The sequence below is a fragment of the Scardinius erythrophthalmus genome (assembly GCF_964197995.2).
Source record: "Scardinius erythrophthalmus genome assembly, chromosome: 6".
NCBI classification, from domain to species: Eukaryota; Metazoa; Chordata; class Actinopteri; order Cypriniformes; family Leuciscidae; genus Scardinius; species Scardinius erythrophthalmus.
Window position 1 is genome coordinate 18,287,117 of NC_138226.1, and position 24,166 is coordinate 18,311,282.

The following is a 24,166-nucleotide window of genomic DNA, read 5'->3' on the forward strand; positions in this document are numbered from 1 at the left end:
AGAGTTAGTTGGCATGTAGTTGCAAAGTTACTTATAGTTAGAATGTCTAAAGTGGACCATCGAAATAAAGTGTGACCAGAATGTCATACGGGTTTGGAACAAAGTGAAGGAGAAAATGATAACAGAATTTTCATTTTGGGTGAACTATCCCATTAAGTTTGTTTATATTTCTGAAAGACTTCAGTCTAAACTGATTTTTATTCAGCTAATTTAATCAAATTTCCTGCTATTTCCGAGAAAGTGCATTGTGACAGATGCAATATTTTCAGAGCAATTCACAACAACTAAGGGCTATTTTACAACAAAGACCCTCATGCAGGGGTTTAATACACACCCAATATAATCAAGCTATGATTAAGTGCAATTAATTGTACAATTTTACAGAATAATAAAAACTTGAAGTCTGCTAGGATCAAAATCTGACAACACATTTAAATATTAATTTATTGTTTTCTTCTGCATATAAATATCACAAACATATTAAAAAGTAAAACATATTGTTTGAAACGAAACATCTAAAACATTTGATATATGTTAAGCAGTAAATGTTTAAATGTTGAAAGTCAATTAAAGCAATGAAATGCTTTTTAAAAAAAAAAGAAAAAAAGAAGGAAAAGTCCCATTGCTTTGGTTACCATATAAGTGGAAAAGTCCCATTGCTCGAACATGGTAAAAAGTCTGTATCATACATAAATATTCTCAAAAGCAAACCATTTCTTAAAGATCTATTACAATTATGTGTATACAAAGTAACATTACAAAAAATTAGCTTACATTCAACGTACTGGATATATGTACTGTATGTTATCTTAAACTATTAAACATTTATCTTTTTGTTTTTACACCGGTGGAGTTACTTGCATTTTTTAAGGCATTTGAGACAAGTCAGTGAATTTCTACAATGTATTAACTGAAAGTTACTGACCAAAGACAAACCCAAATACACAGACCTGTGGATAGACTCATTATAAAAACATCTTTGAAGGTTTATATATATATATAAAACTTCAAATTATGAGTCTATCCAAATATATATATGTCTGCTCAAATATATATATATATATATATAATGTAGGAAAGTGCATCCAGTTGTGTTGACTGGGGTCGACTTCAACTCTTCACTCTCTGATTGAGCTTGAATAGCTTGTTTACAGTTCTTGTCTCCAGAAGATCAGCGTTGACCAGTCAGGCTAGCAGAAAGATGTTTAGCTCACAACTTTGTACCTTTGTCCTTATCCTCAGAGTTGCCATTCTCATCACAGTGAAAGCCACCATTCTCCAAGGCGTAATTCTGCTTATTCTGATCCTCAACGGTGCTATGTGTGCCTTCCCCATCCTCGTCCGCCGATATCTTCTGCCTACAGCGCTTCACTGAGTAATGGACTGAAAATACATACAGAGGTTTATGATATGGAATTATCAACTCTTCAAAATCATAACATGCTTATCCCCACAGTCCCCTCTCATATTGGTAATGCTTAAATGCAAAGTGAACAAGAGTTTCATCTTACTTCCCACTGCAACCCCAGCCACAACCAGTTGGAAGATACTGTAGATTAAGGGGAAAGCGAACATGACCTCAAGCTCTGCAGGGGTGAAGGACAGCTGGGTAATAGTACTTGCCAGCTGGGCGTTCTGCATGCCGGTTTCCAATGCGATGGTGCGGCACCTGCAATCATGTTCACGAGGAATAAACCATCAGAGAAAACAGCGCATGTGCTTGTGTCAGACATTATGCCACTTTTATTGATGCCTCAGAACATGTGTGCTAACTGCTCCGAACAAACCAGCTAATTCTTTATGGGAAAACAAAATGTCCAGATTTTTACCTGTGCCAAGGTTGTCCCACAAAGCGTGCCAGGAGAAAGCCCAACCCAAAGCCGATAAATGGATAAATGGTACCGATTATCCAAAGCGAAGGAGAAATGGTCCATGAGGACTGATACAGCACACCACCGATGACTGCAATGATGATGATTAGGAGGATTCCCGCCACGGATCCCACCTATACATACAAATACATAACACAAGTGAAGCAGCATGGCATGTATACGAATTTACAACATTAAATGCAGAAACAAAAACACACCTTGAGGATCTTTCGGGCTGCATTGGGCCATCTATGTTTTGTGTATATCCCAAGACCGACAGGCACAAGTAAAGCAACTAATGTGATCCCTGGAAAGAACATCAGTCCAATTAAGATACGAGATCAAACAAATACATAAAATGGAAAATCTTAAGTCATTTGAGGCCGTTTTACCGATGCTGTCGTAAGGGATCTGGATGGCATCGCCTGAAGTCCAGATTGTGGTGTAGATGAGCAGACAAAGAGGCATCATTCCCAGAGCCAGGATTGAAGAACATGCTGTCATGCTGATGCTATAGGCAGGAGAAATCAGTGTATTTGTTATACAGTAGTGCTATAAATAATGACTTTCTGTCCACAAACTTAGAATATATTGTTCCTCATGCAGTTTAAACATTTTAGGTCTAATGTGAAGGAAATCCAGAACAATAAGAATTTTCTACAATATATTTAATCATGTTCTATAATATAATATTCTTTTATTACTATGCTTATTATTATATCATCATCCTTATTGTAAAATAACAGTTTATAAAATAAATCGAATAAAATACTATCATTCTGCAATTCTAAATAATTTTAGAAACTATAATTTTATCTATAAATATAATTGAGTAAAAGGTTAAAATGTCAAAATATATAGTTTAGCCTAATATATATTTTATGTGAACACTGAGAGCAAACCTACAAATGACACTGATGCATTCAAAAAATTAAATAAAATAGAGCCTATGTTTACACAGCTCATTTCTGGGAACTAGGCCTAATGTCTTCACTGTTACAAGCAACATAACAATAATGATAATGAAAAAGTCAACGGATTGACAGTCTCACCTCAGGTCCATGTCTCCATCAAGCCAGTAGCAGAAAACATTGGAGCTGGAACCTCCAGGGCAACAGCCCATAACTATGATAACTACAGCCTGGACTGGAAGCACGTTGAAAATCAGTGAAAGCACAAAGGCTGTGAAAGGCATGATGCCAAACTGGCACAGGAAACCGATAAAAATGCCCCATGGCCTGCGGATGTGTACCCAGAGCTTTCTTGCCTCGACGGTGCAGCCCATTGAAAACATGACCAAGGCAAGCATGACGGTAAGCGTGGTACTCATCACCAAATTGAGAATGTCATTGAACGGATCTCGTGGCACCAGGCAGGATGTGCCCGAGCAGATGGTGGCATTTTCAGGGCATGTGGGCTCTGATGTGCACATGTTGACAAAAATTAGTTAAAATGAAGTGGTGAAGAATTAAAAGTAGAATCCTATAGGGTCAATGGCGTATAGATTCCAATGGAGAGGTTGCGGGGATGAAGCTTCTTGGAGAAAGTGAGCTAAGATTCCAGAGTGTTTCTAGACATTTTCTTAAACACCTTTTCAGCCTCAGTTCCCTCTTTCCTGCATCCCGGGTAACAAAGAGTGAACTTTTACCTGTCCCTTGGAGCTTTAATATATGCCTGGGTTATATAAAAATCAGAGGAAAAAATGTTTGAAAAATAATTAACTTACTGCAAATGTTTTATGGGGTCAGTGTCCAAATGCCAACACATAAAAAAGAGAGAGGATGAAAAAAATAATATCATTGTCAAGGTTAAGTTTAGGCACAATAAATGCAATTGCACCCTCTTGCCATTTTATAACATTGTGGCACTTAAATTTTATTGTTTTTCTCCAGGTACAGCCCTGCACCATCACCGCCCCTGCTGTTGTAGAGAAGACATAATGCCTACCTCAAACAATGGTGTACGTGCATCAAAGATCATGAAAAAATGCCTGTAGTATTATTTTTTAAAGGACCCATTAGAGATATGACTAAAGAAATGTATGGTGCCTCACTCACTCTCCTTTCAATACAAAATGTGCACACATATACCTTTGGGCACACACTTAAACTAAGGACACTTCAGTGCAAAGTTCATAGATGGAATTGGTGCATACTGTTCTCTCAGGGTATGTAAAAAAATAAAAACATAAAAAATTAGCTTGTTTAATGCTTTTTATTCTCTGTTCAAGGTCCCTTTCAATTGTTATTGTTAAGCATAATTTCCCACTCATAATTTTAAAAAGTTTAGTGCAGCTTTTAACTCTGGGCTATGAAGCCCTGTTTCAGGGTTAGCATGGCTTTTGTTTACAATAAGCATTCGTTACACTATGAGACTGATATCACCATGACTTACTTCACAATGAGGGTTTTCATTTTTAAATCTACAAGTTAAAAAAAAGTAGTGTGAAAAAATAATTCCTGAATATTGTTTAGAATATTTGGCAGATTTAATGGATTTAAGTGTCTATGCAATTACAACAAGTTGTATGCTTGTCAAATGCTGTACTTGTCCAATCAAAGACGATAACTTTGTAATATACAAATAAGAGTGTTAACCCTGAGATGAAATCTAAAAACCTGACTTAGTAACCAAAATTAAGGTCTTGTCCACAATAATACGTTTTTGTTTGAAAACACATCTTTTTCTCTCCGTTTTGGCCTTCCGTCCACACTGAGACGGCGTATTTAGCAACAAAAACAAAGCTTATGAAAACGGAGGTATTTAAAAACGATGACGCAAGTTAAGTCCTGTGACGCATATTGAACACATAGATATTCATGTGCCGTATTGTGCCTGTTATGTGCTATTCACTATCACACAGTTGCTAAAATATGTTACATTGCACACTCTTCATATCACAGTCCTGCAAAGATGACAGAAAATTCACTCGTATTTGCTGTCCTGCAGCAAGTGCTAATCAGTGAATGGTGACATATTTAGCGAAATAAAATAACCCTGCCAGAAGAAATGCGTGATAACTTGTCTTGTTCTGTCATCTCAGTGAGCTTTTATGAGGGTTTACGCATGCGTTTTCCGACGTTTCAGTGTGGATGAGAAACTTTTGGAAAACACTTGAAAACGCTAGTGTGCACGGAGAGCTTTTTGAAATGAAAACTCAGTTTTCAAATCAATCCAGATTGATGTAGACGTAGTCTAAGTAATGTCCAAAAAGTGTGCAACAAGGACCAAAACACATAATGATTACAATAAACCTGGAAGATCAATTTCATGAGTAAGAAGTCCAATTGTCATCCATTCACTGGGTTTAAACCATTTGCTGGGATTTAGGTTCAGTAATTCATTCATTCTACAAAAAGCCCACAGTTTTAGAAGAACAACTTATCTGAAACTTGAGCTTTTCATCATATCATGTTGATAAGTTTTGGTTTAAGCTCAGAAAGCAAGAGCAGAATTTAAAGTTTAACAGATTCAATGCAACATTTACTGTCATTTTATTAGGAAGAACACATATTCTAGTTGAATATACAGCAACAGACAGGAATGAGTCCACTCAAATATGCATGTTGTAAAATTACACCATAGATTCCTGGATCATTCAGTGAGTTTATACAGGAGCTGCATGAATCCTGAAACCAGTAACAATGTGATTTCTGCCTCTGCATTTAAAAATAATACATAGATTCAGCAAGTATTTAATTTTTCATTAATCACTGTCAAAGTGGTTTTATTCACAGTTCACACCATCCCAGATAACATTGCAGCCAGGCCTCATATTCATCCGTGATATGTGACATGGTGAGGCAGTGCAGTACAATCACAACTGTTTAGTTGGAAGCTGTAGATTTCCTGTTACGTGGGCTATGAAACACCTGAGCAGGTAAATCCCAGAGAACTGGACTGAACTGCAGGTCATAGGAGGGAGGGGGGGATAGAAATGAATGTTATGTTATAATGTATGTTACTTATCACCTTATCTGTGGAAAACTGACTTCCTGTATTGACACAACAAAGCCAATGCAACTGTTTCCAGAACTCCTAGCCTTATCTTATCATCAGGTTTGATAACCATCTGACCACATTAACATATTTCTCGCTCTTATAAAACTACAGGTCAGAGGCACTGATTTATTTGTATAACAAGATTTATCTAGTTGCTGGCGATCAAGGGAACCTCTGACAAATGCACCCTGACATAAAAGAAAAAGAATGAGTGTGCATTATAAACTCATCACTGCTCAAACAAGCATCAGCAAGATGACTCTTGCTGATAGATTAGGAAATTACCTTAACGTGGGTGATAAATGCAGATTATCGCACACTCACACACATATACTACCATTCAAAAGTTTGAGGTTGGAAAGATTTTGAAAGAAGTATAAATAATACAGTGAAATATCACACTTGAATTTTTTTCTATAATATAATTTATTCCTTTGCTGTCAAAGTTGAAATCTCAACAGCCATTACTACAGTCTTCAGTGTCATATTATACTTCAGAAATCAGTCTACTGATTTGGTGCTCAAGTGAAATTCCTTATGTTGAAAATATTTTAAAAAAAAATTGCATTGTAAAGTCTGTCACTTTTGACAAATTTAATATGTCCCAGTTAAATAAAAGTTTTAATTAAAAAAAGTACCCCAAACTGATGGTAGTGTGTGCATAGTCATGTGAAAAAGAAAGTGCACCCTATTTGCATTCTATGGTTTTACATATCAGGAAATAATAAGAATCATCTGGTCCTTGGCAGGTCTTAAAATTAGGTAAATACAACCCAGATTAACAACAACACATTACATATTACAGCATGTCCTTATTTATAAAAAATAAATAAATGGAGAAGCTAAAATGGAGAAGCTATGTGTGAAAAGCTAAGGACACCCTTACTGCTTCCATAGGAATTAAGAGGGTAAGTAGCAGTCAAGCACTGCTAATCAAAGGCCTTTGATTAACTGATCATCAGCAAGGGTGAATATAAAGATAAAAGCAGGAGTTTTGACAGTTTGCTGGTCTGGAGCATTCAGGTGTGTTTTAACACAATGCCAAGGAGGAAAGACATTAGCAATGATCTAAGGGATTGGTTATAATGGAATCTAGGAAGGGTTATAATGCCATTTCCATCATTCTACAGTGAGGAAGATTATTCACAAGTGGAAAACAATCAAGACGGTTGCCAATCTTCCCAAGAGTGGACGTCCCGGCAATTTCACGCACCCCATAGGCTCATAGAAACTGCAAAAAACCCAGGAACTACAGCTCAGACTCTACAGGCCTCAGTTAACATGTTAAATGTTAAAGTTTATGACAGTACAATTAGAAAAAAGACTGGGTGGCATGTATGGCATGTTTGAAAGGCTTGCCAGGAGAAAGTCTCTTCTCTCTAAAAAGAACATGGCAGCACTGCCTAGGTTTGCAAAGTTCCATCTGAACAAACCTCAAGACTTCTGGAACAATGTCATTTGGTCAGACGAGACCAAAGAGGAGATGTTTGGTCATAATGCACAGTGTCATGTTTGGCGAAAACTAAACACAGCATATCAGCACAAACACCTCTTCCCAACTGTCAAGTACGCTGGTGGAAGGCTGATGATTTGAGCTTGTTTTGAGCCACATGACCTTCTAGTCATTGAGTCGACAATGAACTCCTCTGTATACCAAAGTATTCTAGAGTCAAATGTGAAGCCATCTTTCCGACAATCAAGGTGTTACAATGGCCGAGTCAAAGTCCAGATCTCAACCCAACATTTAGAAAGCTGTGCATAAACAAATGCCCGCAAACCTCAATGAACTGAAGCAACGTTGTAAAGAAGAGTGGCGAAAAATTCCTCCACAATGATGTGAGAGACGGATAAGTTATTGCTGGTAAAGGTGGTTCTACAAACTATTAAATCATGGGGTGTACTTAGTTTTTCACACATGGCTTCTCCAGTTTGGCTTTATTTTTGTTAAATAAGTAATGACACAGTGTAATATGTCATGTATTGTTGTTCATCTGAGGTTGTATTTACCTAAATTTTAGACCTGCTAAGGACCAGATGATTTTTTATTATGTCCTGATACGTAAAACCAAAAATTTAAAGAGGGTGTACTTTCTTTCGCACATGACAGCACTGTGCAAAAGTCTTAGGCACGTTAGTATTTTCACAAAAATACAAACGTGTCTAAGACTTTTGCACAGTACTTACACACACACACACACACACACACACACACACACACACACACACACACCACACACACACACACACACACACACACACACACACACACACACACACACACAGTGGGCTCCACAAATATTGGCACCCTTGGTAAAAATTAGCAAAACTGACTGTGAAAATTAGTTTTTGCCATTTCTTCTCTTAGTCTTTTATTCAAAATATTCACAAAAATGAATTTATTTAATTTATACAAAATATAAATGTGTAATAAATGAAATATGTTTTTCACCAAAATATGTGTGCCAAAATTATTGCCACCCCTACTCATTTTAATGAGTAAATATCTAACTAAAGTACATTCCAATTTACATGGCAAGTGTACTTATCAGGAACACTTAAGAGATAATTCATGACATCCTGTTTCACTGGGCTCTAAATATGAAGTGACACACAGGCTAAATTCCTACATTCATATATATCTTTGGCATGCGATGAAGAAGAATCCACAAGCATGGACCTCTGAATCTGAAGGATCTGGAGAGGTTCTGTATGGAGGAATGGTCTCAGAGCTGTTATTTTGGCAAAAGGAAGTTACATTAAGTATTAAATGAAGGGGTGCCAATAATTGTGGAATACATATACTGTATTTTGGAGAAAAATAATTATGATAATCATTTTTTTCAACTATTTGAGTTTAATTAAAAATGAAAAAGGTGCTAATATTTGTGGAGCCCACTGTATATATATTCTTTCAGGGCTCAACAATAAGGATGGACTTTGGTCAGTATATGAGACCTTTCAGTCTAGTCAATTTCTCTTTCAGTCCAGGGTTTGGTTTTCTGTGATATTTTCTACATTGTTGTCGCAACATCTGCTGATTTGACATATATATTGTTATCTTGCTGGAGAACATAAACAATGTTTTGTCAAAACTGACTTGTGATAGTCTTCCAACAAGTGTTTATGAATTTATGGATTTAAATTATATCTATGTAATTCAAACAAAAAAATGTCTCATTGTTGAACCCTGTATGTGTGTAAACCATTCTGGATGCAAAATGATTGGCATTATTATGATGTGTGTCTATATATCTCACCTCACAAGAAATGGTTGTGGGAAACATGTGCTGGTTTGATTTTTGATAAAGTCCCGAAGCTGTAGAAGAAGACCCAACAAAGCGCCCTGTCGAGTTCTGTCTATTTTTGTTACAACCAGCTAAAACATGACACAGAGAGAAAACTGGTTAGAACCTTATAAACCTTTGAGCTGAAGAAGTATTTTGTACTTGTTCACACTATAATCAATTCTTATCAGTATTTTTAACCCAATCTTAAGGACTGACACTCAGCATGGATATCAAATCACTTATGTTGTTTGGATCGAGCTCGTGTATTAAAATTATTTAAAGCATTTTTGCTGTTATTTACTACGAAAAAAAAGGGGAAACTCTGCTGCCCATCTGAACAAAGCCTTAGGATAAGTTGATCAATGTAGATCATTAATAGAATATAATAGAAAATTCAGTCATAAAATGTGTAAAAATTCCAATTGAGTTATAAAGTTTTATTAAATTGCAAATTAAATTGACTTTTCCAGGTCTAGAAATCACACTTTAAAAATTAGGCTACCTCATATATGCAGGGTTTTCTACACAGTGGTAACCTGGGTTCTTTAAGAAAAAAAAAAAAAGATGTGGTCATTTTAGTTTATTTTAAACCATCTTGATGGCCCCTTGGAAGTTTGCGGAGGCCCTGGTGGAGGAGAACCACTGATCTAGGCTGAGATGTTGCTAAAAGTGTATAGTACTCTAACGACCCCTGCTGCACTGTCATGGTAAAAGCATGAGCGATAAACACTCACCACAAAAGGCAAATTGAACTCCTCACACATCTCCACAGCAACTAAATCTGCCTTCTGCAGACCTGCACCTCCATCCACCAGCAAGAACGTCCTCACCAGACTAGATAGAGACACAGGAAATAAAATAAAGGATAACCAAGACTTCCATATATTGTTTTAAGCCAGTTATTTATATATTTTGCTGTATTGTGTTCCTTTTGCCACTAATTGTAATAATCCAGTGAGATTTTTGTATGCACAAGGAGTCTGACAACAGCTGGTATTCTCCACAAGGAGATCTGACCTCACCATCATCGAGTCCGTCTGGGATTACATGAAGAAACAGAAAAAAACTGAGACAGACTAAATCCAGAAGAACTGCGGTAACGTCTCCAAGACGCTTGAAGAAACCTGCCTGAAAAGCTACCTGAAAAACTATGTGCAGGTGTACCTAGGATAAAAGCTGTTTTAAAAGCAAAGGGTGGTCACACCAAATATTGATTTGATTTAGTTAATAGAAGTTAATTGATAAATAAAATCTACAGTATTTATGTATATATATATATATATATATATATATGTCATAACTGACATGAATTTGATCATCTACTACTTTTTAAACTCAACACAAGCACACAAGAAGGAGTATCCTTAAAACAACATCAACCTACTTTTGACGCTCTTGAAGGTATGGTTCAACCATCTCTACAAAGTCCCGAGGGGCCATGTGTCCATACCCAGGCATGTCTACAAGAGTAAACGCCTTTCCCACAGTGAAGAAATTAAGCTTCTTGGTGTGACCCTGTGTCAAAATAAAGATTGAGAAGAAGCAACTTCGAAGCACAAAGGAGTGAACGGTGGAGAACATTCATAACATATACACTCACCGGAGTTTTAGAGACTCGCACATCTACCTCTGGTGCAAGAGAGAACAAGGCACGGATGAGAGATGACTTCCCCACATTACTCCTGCCCATAAAACACACCTGTAATACACACAAGCACACAGAGCAAACATGATGCACAGTTTGAAATGTCAAGTGCAAACAGAGGGTACTGAACTTGCAAGGGGCTGCAGGATTACTTAAAATGATTACGATTTTTATTACAAATATAATATTAATATACTACAACAATCTAACTTAATTAAAATGGAAGAAAAACATTCAATGCAGATGAAACAGAAATCATATATATATATATATATATATATATTTTTTTTTTTTTTACCTTCTATAATTATTGTTTTTATTGAAGAACAGAGTTCTTGAAACTTTTGGAATCACAAAATAAATTGTGGTTTTGTATATAAAATAAGTATATTATAGTTCTGTTATTATATTATATTATATAGCCACTTCTAAAAAAAAAGGTCTGAATTTCATTGCATTGGATTATTAAAATTAAAGTAATTATGTAAAAGTGTCATCTGCAAACAAACAATCACTTTTTTTCTGGCACTTAACTAACCCCTTTTTTTAAATTCAAGTACTTTGTCATTTAATCAAGTGATGACAATTAATGAAACATTTCTCTCACCTCTGGCTGTTTAAGAATAGGTACATGGTCCATCCGGACCGCAGAGGTTGAGTAGTCGATAACATGTTTAGAGGAGGGAGTGAACAGTGTCTCTGCCTGATGGAGCTCCTCCAAGCTGGGATGGAAGATGTTGAATTCTGCCTGATTGTCCTGTGAGGACAGGTGCTCCACCAGACCGCTGAAGGGGTACAGAAGACCCTGACGCCTCCTCTCAGAAAGCAGACACACGTGTTTAATGGAGGCCTGCCGATGACCTCTCTGAAGGACTAAAGGCCAACATGATCTGTGTGTCTGCAGTAGAGGCTGTGCCTTTATCCTCAGCATTGTGTTAGATCACTTCACTCAGTGTGACAATTATTGCTTGATGATGTCAGTTTTAGGATGCACTGCCATCTGCTTCATGTATTATAATGTGTGTCATATACATTCATTGGTACTTTGAGTTGAAGAAGGCTTGCTTGATGTTTTCTGAAGTTTAAATCTTTCCACTAAGATTTACTAAATTGTATATTATGGTCCATATCCATCCACGTGTTTACATATACAGTCATTCACTGTATATGTGATATTCACAAATTCACAAATATTATCCGCATTTAAATCATTTTTACAAATAGACATATGCCATGCACGTGCTGCCTTTTGAAAAGTTTCAAGAACTTCTAATTATACACAGCAGTGAAACTCACATCTTACTGCAAACCCGATAACATCTCTTAAATTCATTAGGCTGTAACATAGCCTATTTATAATAAATCTTTCACTGCTTCCCGAAAAAATTAATCCAAAACTCATTCAAAAGCACATTTCGAAATGCTATTATATTAATTCAAGAATATGTCTATGTCAACTGCTATGTACAGAGTGAAAAACAATTAATTGATGATAAATGTGTCGTACTTGTGTACTTGCGCGTGCTACATCAGAACCAATCCGGAAGAAACAAACAAATGAACAAAGGTTCCACCCTGTACAGAAAGACTGCTTGTGAAAAGCTTTTTACAGTCTATGGTGAAAAGCATTTACTGTAAATAGGTGAAAAGTGAACGCGTGCATGAAATATATATATATATATATATATATATATATATATATATATATATATATATTGTTCCTTGTCTTTTAAATCACTCCAGGGCACAAATAAACAAATCTTCGTTTGGTCTCAGCTAGCCCCCGCTACTACAGCTTAATTTGAGCATATTTTTTCCCATTTAATTTCGATGTTTATTTAATTAATATTGCTAGAAAAAAAATATGTATTTAGACAACAATTGTGTTACTGTGTTGTAAAAATTGCAAACCCTACAGAAAATAAATATTAAGTAAAATAAAGAGAAAACACAGCTTAAATATATTGTAAGAATTTTATTTATAAGTTATTAGAAATGTATTTGTATGATATCATCATGAAAATAAAAAGAAAAAAGAAATGTAGGCTACCTATCTAGAACCATTGTTGGGGAAAGTTACTTTTAAAAGTAATGTGTTACAATATTACGTTACTCCCTAAAAAGTAACTATAATTGTGTCAAGTTATTTCCTCAAGCTGAAGGAAATGCAAATTCACACTTGTACAATAGAGGGCGCAGCTCAAACAAATGAGAATATTCCGGATTGCAGAAGAATAGGATGCAGGAGAAGAAAGTTAAACACTCTTACTTCAGCGATAAAAACAACAAAATTAAACACAAATGTAATGTTTATCTAAAGTCATTTTTGCTTATTCATGTGGCTGAATTCGATCATCGTCAAAGGCAAAGACATTGGTTAATAAAGAGAGATTAAATAAATAAAGTATATTTGTGTCATTTAAAATAATTAATGGTTTGTGTAATATTCTGAGTTTGCATTTCAAATATAATATTTTTATTGTTTTAAAATTGATTAGATTTTTTTATGATTTATTTAAAGGGGTGGTATAATGTGAATGTATGTGAAGTTTTAGCTCAAAATATCCCACGGATAATTTTTTACAGCATGTTAAATTTGTCCCTTTTTGAGGGTCAGTAATGAGCTGCTGCTCCCGGCACAGAGGGCGCAGCTTTAAGAGCTCCTGTGTGTGTGCGCGTGTGTGCGTGTGTGTGCGCGCGCGCGTGTGTGTGTGTGTGTGTGTGTGTGTGTGTGTGTGTGTGTGTGTGTGTGTGTGTGTGTGTGAGTGTTAGCAGCGCCGATTACGCAGACAAGCACTAAAATGTTCGAAACTGTTTTGCCTTTTATGTTTAAACTAGTCGGATAATGATGGAGAGACTCCAGAAGAAGTGACAACACGTAGAATGCAGCGTGACGTTTCTGAATGGTTAGTTGATGAATTTATGTTGCTGATGTGGAGTTAACTATCTTCAATTAGCATATTCTATCATGATAATCTATAAAATCGCTGGTGTGGGAACTGTTGTAAGATGTCTACAGAGTGACATGCTATTGCATTTGTGTTGCGTACTGTATTGCATGTGAAAAGACGGATGCGACAGCTTGACAGGACTCACAAATGTGCAACAACAACTCTTCCTCTTCTCAACATGGACTGTGTGTTCCCAGGGGCAGGGTTTATGTAAATTTTAGGATTAGTGATGTCACTAACCCGGGAGGAATGTTTGACCCCACTGACCCTACCATTCGTTTGTTGTAGTCCTTAAACAATATCTTCATTTGCTTTGAACTTTGAGCGTTGTAACTTTGCAGATGTTGTTTATGCTCAAACAGCAACATTACACACTAACTAAAGTTAGAAAAGTGAAATCTTAATCAAGGACACCTTTAAGATTTGCTTTTCTTTCATGAACCACCGTTTGGGAAACAATGCCTAATGCACGTCATATTGTTGATAAAAAATAATGGAATATATTTTCTATCTCTTTGTATAGGCTATTTATATCAACCTCTATGGTACAAAAGTATCCTATTCAATTAAATGTGATAAACAAGTTAGTTCAAAAGTTATAGGCCTATTAATAGTTATATGACCATATTCTTAGAGTACCAAAATCTGCAATGATAATCAAATGTTTTAACAACATTCGTTTATTTGATCAAATAAACCAAAGCTTTCATCAACCAAAGCTTTCTAGATTGATTTATTGTCTAGAGCTGACAAACCAGTACCCGCAGTGACATACATCCGACCATTAGGGGGCAGTAATGTCCAACAATTATAAAAAACAGGATCAGAGTTCCTCTGTATAATCTCAGCACTTTTTAAAATTTCAGTTCTTCTTCTTGCATTTTGTTACACATCTTAAACAAATACTTCTTAATAATATTCATATAATATTAATAATAAAATTAACTAAATAATATAGGCTAATATATTGAGTCATATCACATCTGCAGTCCATGATTACTTTCAAATAGCATAGGTCTATTTATTTATCAACTTCTCCAGAACTCACCCTGCCCAGAAAACGGAAAATGACAGCCAGAAAATGAATAGGTACTGTTGGGAATTTATACCTTGGTAAGAATGTGAGCTGTAATGGCCTTTACATCAGTATTTATTTATTTATTGAAGAAAGAATGATGACCTAAACTCAGCCATTTCTTATGAAGGCACAAACTAAATGTCCTCTCTCATTGACTTTAACATTAAACCTAATGGACAGACACACAGTGATGAAGAGAGAGATGGGGAACATTTTTAGATGGAAAGTCTAATAGGAGAAGAAATGACAAGTGGTCAGAGTTTGGAATTGAGCATAATAATGAATAATGAGACTAAATGGAAAGCTGGAAAGAACTAGATGGATGCAAATATTAAGATGGAGATCCAGTGAAGTAAAAACAGATTCCAACAGCCAATACTTTTAAAAAATGTAATACTATCATACTGATTACTGAATACAGTGCAGTATATACTGCAAATTGTTGCTTTAAAAAGGATACTATGTGAAATAGTGCAGTCAGCAACCATAAATGTTTCAAACAGCTGTAATGTTGTCACATGACCTCATTGTTACAGGTAATTCAGTGAGTGGTGCCCGAACACCATATTGGGGAAAAAAAAATACTAAATAAATAAAGGCTGGCTTATTTAACATAATGATTTGAACTTTCGTTTTCATTGTGACAAATGTACTGGAAGTAATATCAGCTGCTATTCACAATTCAGACAATGATTCAAGAAAGAGATGTTTTAAATTGCTGCTTATATTCCAGTTCATTCATCACACTGGACAATACAGGTAAAATTAACAATACAGCATTGTGCGATAGAGTATTTTACAAATAGGGAAGTGAAGTAATTTCTGGTTCTGGTTCTCTTTATGGTTCATTTAGATGCACAAGGTCAAACAGTTGATGGATGATCAGATGTCATGTATGAAATAGAATAATCATTACACATTAGAATAAGGTGCATCCATCCTTCTTTTTTCTCTGAATGAATCTCTTTAGGATCAGTCCAGATTGGCAGAGATCTGTTTTTTTTTTTTTTTGCTTTTAAATGCAATAGAAAAGTGCCAACGAAAGGCAGCTGCCGTACTCTCACACTCAGCGTTTAATACCCCATCATGGGACGAGCGCTTGTTAATGTGACATTGAGTGATGTCCACCCTGACCTCTCCTTCTCTCTCGTTTCATTTGCATGTTAAGCATCCTGCCTCCTTTCACTTCAGCATTGTGACCGGCACACAAAGGGACGTCTGCCACCCTTAACGCCTCTTTTCTGCTCCGTCTCTTAAGAATGAATCCATACGCAGTTCATCTCAGATGACTTCACACAAATCAGAAGGGTCAATCGTTCAAAGAGCTTAATAGACTGAAGGAATGTAACTTATATCTGACACACAGACACCCATAGGCAGTAAAAATGACACAGTGGCACTCAAGACAAAGACTTGGTCAACGCGATGAACACACCTATAACACAACCTCACAAAAGAACTTCTGCTCCAGCCGGACACCCTGGGCGGTGTCTGCATCCTCTTTGTGCGTTTTATAAGAGGGGAGGGAACATGGAGGAATATATTGGAGGGAAAGCATCTTACTGATATAATTACAAGGTGTTCAGATTTTTACCACAATCTGGAAGTGCTCATAATGGATGAATACTGTGCCAACACACATGTATTTATAAACATTTCACACTTTCACACAGCCGTATGTCATGTGGTCACATGACATCACTAGGTATGTTTAATGCAGGAAATTCTGTCTATTTATGATCCTAGTAGGCACCACAAATGTTATTTTTAAAATGTAGTTTTATATATAAAAAATATATTATTCTAGCGTAATTCTGCCTAAAGAAGTTTGCTAATGTTAGCTTGCTTATTAGCAAGGCTTTAACTGGTTTGAGATGGTTTCCCAGTCTGACCAGCAGAAAGGTGCCCAGTAATACCAATAGATCAGCCTGACCAGGATGGGAGACCAACTAAGACCAGCAAACCAGCTTAGGCTTTTCAGCAGTGATTACTTTTGTTTCATTAGTCACACTAGACTTTTAGTCACAGTAAATGGACAATGACAGCATCATTTATAGTAAATAATTTTAGTATAGTTTTAGTAAAATGTTTTGAAATATATTTTTATTTAAATATAATATAATATATATATATATATATATATATATATATATATATATATATATATATATATATATATATATATATATATATATATATATATACAGGTGCTGGTCATATAATTAGAATATCATCAAAAAGTTTATTTATTTCAGTAATTCCATTAAAAAAGTGAAACTTGTATATTATATAGACTCATTACATGCAAAGTGAGATATCTCAAGCCTTTATTTGTTATAATTTTGATGATTATAGCTTACAGCTTGTGAAAACCACAAAATCAAAATCTCAGAAAATTAGAATATTACATGAAATCACACAGCAATTACACAGTAATCCCATGGTCATTGAACCAGGTTTTGGTTACTTTGGCAGTGTGGGCCGGTGCAAATCCTGCTGGAAAATGAAGTCAGCATCTCCATAAAGCTTGTCTGCTGAAGGAAGCATGAAGTGCTGTCCTGGTAGACGGCTGCGTTGAGTGGACAGCACAGTGGACCAACACCAGCCGATGACATGGCTCCCCAAACCAACACAGACTGTGGAAACTTCACACTGGACTTCAAGCATCTTGGATTGTGTGCCTCTCCATTCTTCCTCCAGACTCTGGGACCTTGGTTTCCAAATGAGATGCAAAATTTGCTCTCATCAGAAAAGAGGACTTTGGTCCACTGTGCTTTATTAAATCCAGAGTCAACGCAGCCGTCTACCAGGACATTTTCAGAGCACTTCATGCTTCCTTCATTTTCCAGCAGGATTTGCACCTGCCCACACTGCCAAAATAACCAAAACCTGGTTCAATGACCATGGGATTACATGTGTAATTACTGTGTGATTTCATGTATTCTAATTTTCTGAGATTTTGATTTTGTGGTTTTCACAAGCTGTAAGCCATAATCATCAAAATTATAACAAATAAAGGCTTGAGATATCTCACTTTGCATGTAATGAGTCTATATAATATACAAGTTTCACTTTTTTAATGGAATTACTGAAATAAATCAACTTTTTGATGATATTCTAATTATATGACCAGCACCTGTATATATATATATACACTCACCTAAAGGATTATTAGGAACACCTGTTCAATTTCTCATTAATGCAATTATCTAGTCAACCAATCACAAGGCAGTTGCTTCAATGCATTTAGGGGTGTGGTCCTGGTCAAGACAATCTCCTGAACTCCAAACTGAATGTCAGAATGGGAAAGAAAGGTGATTTAAGCAATTTTGAGTGTGGCATGGTTGTTGGTGCCAGACGGGCCGGTCTGAGTATTTCACAATCTGCTCAGTTACTGGGATTTTCACGCACAACCATTTCTAGGGTTTACAAAGAATGGTGTGAAAAGGGAAAAACATCCAGTATGCGGCAGTTCTGTGGGCGAAAATGCCTTGTTGATGCTAGAGGTCAGAGGAGAATGCGCCGACTGATTCAAGCTGATAGAAGAGCAACTTTGACTGAAATAACCACTCGTTACAACTGAGGTATGCAGCAAAGTTTTTTTTGAAGCCACAACACGCACAACCTTGAGGCGGATGGGCTACAACAGCAGAAGACCCCACCGGGTACCACTCATCTCCACTAAAAATAGGAAAAAGAGGCTACAATTTGCACGAGCTCACCAAAATTGGACAGTTGAAGACTGGAGAAATGTTGCCTGGTCTGATGAGTCTCGATTTCTGTTGAGACATTCAGATGGTAGAGTCAGAATTTGGCGTAAACAGAATGAGAACATGGATCCATCATGCCTTGTTACCATTGTGCAGGCTGGTGGTGGTGGTGTAATGGTGTGGGGGATGTTTTCTTGGCACACTTTAGGCCCCTTAGTGCCAATTGGGCATCGTTTAAATCCCACGGCCTACCTGAGCATTGTTTCTGACCATGTCCATCCCTTTATGACCACCATGTACCCATCCTCTGATGGCTACTTCCAGCAGGATAATGCACCATGTCACAAAGCTCGATTCATTTCAAATTGGTTTCTTGAACATGACAATGAGTTCACTGTACTAAAATGGCCCCCACAGTCACCAGATCTCAACCCAATAGAGCATCTTTGGGATGTGGTGGAACGGGAGCTTCGTGCCCTGGATGTGCATCCCACAAATCTCCATCAACTGCAAGATGCTATCCTATCAATATGGGCCAACATTTCTAAAGAATGCTTTCAGCACCTTGTTGAATCAATGCCACGTAGAATTAAGGCAGTTCTGAAGGTGAAAGGGGGTCAAACACAGTATTAGTATGGTGTTCCTAATAATCCTTTAGGTGAGTGTATATATATATATATTGTAGTTTTTTTCATTTAGTTTAGTAAATTTAAAATGTTTTCCGTATTTTTTTGTAATGCTCTTGTATATTACAATATGCTCTTGTAATTTTTATTAGTTTTTATTTAAATATTTCTAAATAGTTTTAATTCAGTTTTATTTTACAGTTTTAGTTTTGAGTTGGTAATGTACTTCAACTTAAACCTATTTAAGTTATTTGACAAGGCAATATTTTACTTTTTTTGTAAATATGTAATATTTTATTTTCATTATTATTTCAATTATCAAAAATGTTTTTTATGTACTTTTAGTTAATGATAACATGGAAGGTAAAGTTGAGCATGTCGCATTGTAGTATACATACTGCACATCTTGGTACATGTATTCCATGCATACAGGCAATTCACAAGCTGTACATATATGATACTGCAGAAATAGTAAGAGCAGTATGCTAGAATGCTATACTGAATATATCCTCTGTTCTATGATCTGTGTCTGTAAATGAAAAAAAAAAGGAAATGAAAAGGTTAGAGAAAGTATAGAACAATTTAAAACATCAGCAAAATAGCTACAAAATGAAGGTGTATCACTCTCTCCCTCATTGTCTTTTTAAGACATGGTAGCATAAATATTTTGGCAGGTGGTGTTTAGAGGGTATTAAAGCTCAGTGTTTGGGATATCGATTGGGATATGTGTGCCAGGATCTGCAGAGAGAGACAGAAAGAATGACCTTGAAGCAGGAAGGTGACTTGATAAATAAACTGCAGGAAGGAAATGCTTGAGAAAACAAATTTGGTGGCACCCAGGAACACTAAGCCTGTCCCACTAATACATACTAGAAGCTAGACAAGAATTCTAACCTTTGTATGTACATGATTTATTTGGACAAGTGTCAAATCATTATTTTTTGGAAGTAACAACTGAAGCAGAAGTAAAGTCCTTAAGAATTAACAATGGATTGTAAATAGTTTAGGTTAAATTCATAGTGTAGGGTGTTACCTTTTAAAGGTATTAAAAGTACCGGTAACAATCCTTAAAGGAGAACTCCGGTCAATTTTAACATTGAGCTCATTTTTTTTGTAAATTTGGAGTGCTGTCAATACAGAGAACAACGACAAAAATCGGTGTTGTCTACACCGTGTTATCCTCTTTTTAAAATTTGCACCCTGTTGACTTCAATGGGGCAAGATTTAAACCTGCTTTTAGCCTCTTAACATCCTTGATGTGTCATTACAAGTGCACAGCCATGTGAGTGATTCCTTCAGAGTGATCAAGAGTGAATCTGACTGCAGTAGATGTGAAAGATATTAATAAAAATGATGTTATTTCAGCCAGCGCACATACCCGTATTTACATCCTGTTTTCGGTGGAAGTCCATAGTAATCGATTGTCGAGTTCACGCGCATGATCATTGGTAACTAAACCTATGCGTGTGAACTCGACAATCGATTACAATGGACTTCGACCGAAAACAGGATGTAAATACAGGTATGTGCGCTGGCTGAAATAACATCATTTTTATTAATATCTTTCACATCTACTGCAGTCAGATTCACCGTGTTCAAGGAATCACTCACATTGGTTGGGCACTTGTAATGACACATCAAGGATGTTAAGAGGCTAAAAGCAGGTTTAAATCTTGCCCCATTGAAGTCAACAGGGTGCAAATTTTAAAAAGAGGATAACATGGTGTAGGCAACACCGATTTTTGTCGTTGTTCTCTGTATTGACAGCACTCCAAATTTACACAAAAATGAGCTCAATGTTAAAATTGACCGGAGTTCTCCTTTAACACATGCAATAGCTTTTTGTTGCATCTACGGCATTAAAAAATAAATGATGTAATGGTATTGTGATGAAATGATCTGTTTCCTCAAAATTAGTGCTGATTGCAATTTGAACAGGGCAATTCTTCTGCTAGCAGATTTTAGTAGCCTTTGTAGTAGCCTTTGGAAAATTCTGCAGACTACCGATCTGGGACTGGACGGCATCACTGTGATCCAGACACCTGAATCGGCTCTTTAAAATGCTGAAAGTGCACTTGACTGTGTGCCCGGTTATAATCACTATATCATTTGCCATTATCACTAGAAAATGTGCACAAACATCCTAGCTTTCTGTCGGTGGTAATTACACAGTGTTAATTGCATCAGGCATATAATGCTGACAGTTGTGAATATGGAGTATTATATAATGATTTTCATTTGTATTGAAAAAGTCATGTTTGCGCATAAACGTGATGTAGCACTATATCATCACACATAGTTCTTGGTTAAATTGGACAGTATAGGTAGTTTGTGAATGGTTTCTGCATGGAAATAGCCTACCACATGCTGAAGTATGAATTGCTCCTTAATGTTTCAGTAGCTCCAGAAATGAAGTTCAAGCCAATCCAGATTGTTGTGGTGTGAGTTTCCATCCATTTCCAGGCCAGGGTCGATTTGGCCTCCTCTGAGTTACAATATCGTGCATCCCTCAGGGACGGGTTTGAAAGAATGTTTATCCTCGTCTGGAGTTTTAGTCCTCACAAAGTCCAGTGCAAGAACATCACAAATAAACCGCCTCTGTCATATACAGTTGCACCAAAGGACACCGCAGGAGATTTCTGGTTCATACACATTTCTTCACACATTTGCTGAGAAACTGGAGTTCAGACCTCCGGAGTAGTGATGGAATATATAAAATCAGCTTATCAGTATCGGCTATGATTTTAATATATAATTTATTACTGATAACTGATTATTGGCCCATAAATCACAGATGTATGACCGATATTAAAATATGTACAGTTTATATTTGTCTAAATAAATCAAACACTAAAAACTAAAGTCAGTCGTTTTTAAATGTGAAGTAAGGCATCACAACATTATAATATAGAGATTAATCATTTGTTAATTACTATTCTGGAGTTGATTCTGTGAGAGGACGTGATGTAGAGATGAGAGATGCTGTTATAAACAGAAAAGGAAAGGCTGAGAGAGAGAGAGAGAGAGAGAGAGAGAGAGAGAGAGAGAGAGAGAGAGAGAGAGAGAGAGAGAGGATCTGGACTGGAAGGAGCCCAAGTCAAAGCTCAGTCTGATAGAGAACCTGTAATTACTACTGTCAGAGAACACCCTGCAGTCACAAATGACTGTACCGAAGCCAAAGTCACCCTGCTTACACACACACACACACACACACACACACACACACACACACACACACACACACACACACACACACACACACACACACACACGGTGAGTGATGGAGGTTGAGAGAGACAGAAAGGGGTTGGTGTATGTGTCCTTTGTTTTAGTCTCAAGACTTGTCCTGAGTTTGAGGGAGTAGCTACGCCAGGCCTACCTTGTTTTCCCGCACAAACATACACGGCAAGGGCACCCGGAAGGACAAAAGCCCTGCCGCATCAACACCCATCTCTATTTCTAATACTTTGAGTCCTGTGGGCCCGGCTACTTTCAGAGATTTTGGAGGTGACGATAAATGAGGCGATGTGAACCCAAACTGCTGTCCACTGTGCTGCCCTGGGCCCTGACAGCACACAGAATACTAACAATGTGTTCAATGGACACATGAACATGTGGTGTTTCACCCCTGCTGCAGGTGTCAGCGTGGGGCTTTTGTGTGGAGGATGGGGTATTAGGGCATGTGTGTGGGCTAAGTCATCTGGACTCCAAAAAAAAAAAAGAAAAAAAAGTGTTTTGTGTGTCTTGAACTGAGAGTAAAGGGCAAGAATGGAGTCCGAAGTCAAAAGTGTAAGTAAATGTGTGTTAAGGCAATCTTTTGAAAATGTTTCTGTTTATTAGTGATTCGACATGTCAACTTTTGGTCCAATTTGGAGCAAGACCACCTGTTTGTTCAGTATTGAATTCCATCTGAGGGCAGATGGAAAATGTGGTGGGAACGCTTGGAAAATTATTTTTTGCAATTATTTGTTGCCTCTATCGACACAGAAATAAAAAGATCAGCTTTAAAAAAAAAAAAAAAAAAAAAAAACATGACATGAGACAAAGAATATTGAAAATTATCTGTTATATCTGTTACGGACTGATATTAGTTTAGGGTTGGCAACTTTTTGAAAAGTCTCATGATCCAAAGCTGTGTCAATAATACAGTTAAAACATTAACATTACGAAGTACTACAAATTAACATAACAGTTTTGTATTTTAATATTTTTATTTATTTTAAAATGTTATTTATTCCTTTGATGCAAAGCTGAATTTTCAGCATCATTACTCCAGTCTTGAGTGTCACATTATCCTTCAGAAATCATTGCTGATTTGGCGCTCAAGAACGTCTTATTATTTGCATTGTAAAAAAAAAAAAAAAAGAATTGTGGGAACCATGATAAAAAAAATAAAATAATTCAGAATACTTTAATGAAACTGAATTGTGCATTCATTTATTTTTTAAGTTTAGATTACCTTTGCCATAATCTAATGCTCATTTAAAGTGAGAACAAATTTTTAAAAATACATTGTCAAATGTAATTTTAAGCAAATTTCAAAATAATGTCAACAAAATATCTATAATGTTGTGATGCTTAAATTCACAGGCCTAGCTATTTAAAAAAAAATTGTCTGTTTGTTTTTAGTGTTTTTTTTTTAACTTAAATAAAATATTATGGATTTAACATCTATAATTTATTGGTTATTGGCCATAACATGAAAATAGCTATCAGTTTATCTTTATTGGCCACAATTTTAATATTGGTACATCGCTAATATTAATAGAAAATTATATTGTTAATAACAATGTCCAGTGTTTATGTGCTTCTCTGATTTAACCACTTGTTTCTGTCTTTGTAAACCTTCATCTTAATGCTTTTCCCTTGAGATCCTGATTCCTCACTTAGCAATAGAAATCATCCAAAGCCGTGCATGAATAGTGCCATTTCTATACCCTAGGGTGTTAATTCTGTCCCTCTTGTCTCCACGTCTGTCCCAGACATGATGGGATGC

At 36.3% G+C, this 24,166-nt stretch overlaps 2 protein-coding genes across 2 annotated transcripts; both read right to left on the minus strand.

Annotated features, from left to right (window-relative positions):
- Positions 1 to 1,210: 1,210 nt before the first annotated feature.
- On the minus strand, positions 1,211 to 3,303 carry slc10a2 (solute carrier family 10 member 2; the record flags this gene model as incomplete). The annotated part of the gene is made up of 6 exons (XM_081367540.1): positions 1,211 to 1,383; positions 1,512 to 1,669; positions 1,830 to 2,005; positions 2,090 to 2,178; positions 2,264 to 2,382; positions 2,924 to 3,303. 6 exons carry the CDS (start codon positions 3,301 to 3,303, stop codon positions 1,211 to 1,213), a joined length of 1,095 nt encoding a protein of 364 aa, XP_081223666.1.
- A 774-nt stretch (positions 3,304 to 4,077) lies between these two features.
- gtpbp8 (GTP binding protein 8) lies at positions 4,078 to 12,368 on the minus strand. Its single transcript, XM_081367846.1, has 6 exons — positions 11,413 to 12,368; positions 10,761 to 10,859; positions 10,545 to 10,675; positions 9,895 to 9,994; positions 9,131 to 9,249; positions 4,078 to 5,776 (listed from the first exon to the last, which is right to left on the minus strand). Exons 1-6 carry the CDS (start codon positions 11,734 to 11,736, stop codon positions 5,689 to 5,691), a joined length of 861 nt encoding a protein of 286 aa, XP_081223972.1. The 5' UTR covers positions 11,737 to 12,368; the 3' UTR covers positions 4,078 to 5,688.
- Between the last annotated feature and the right edge of the window lie 11,798 nt (positions 12,369 to 24,166).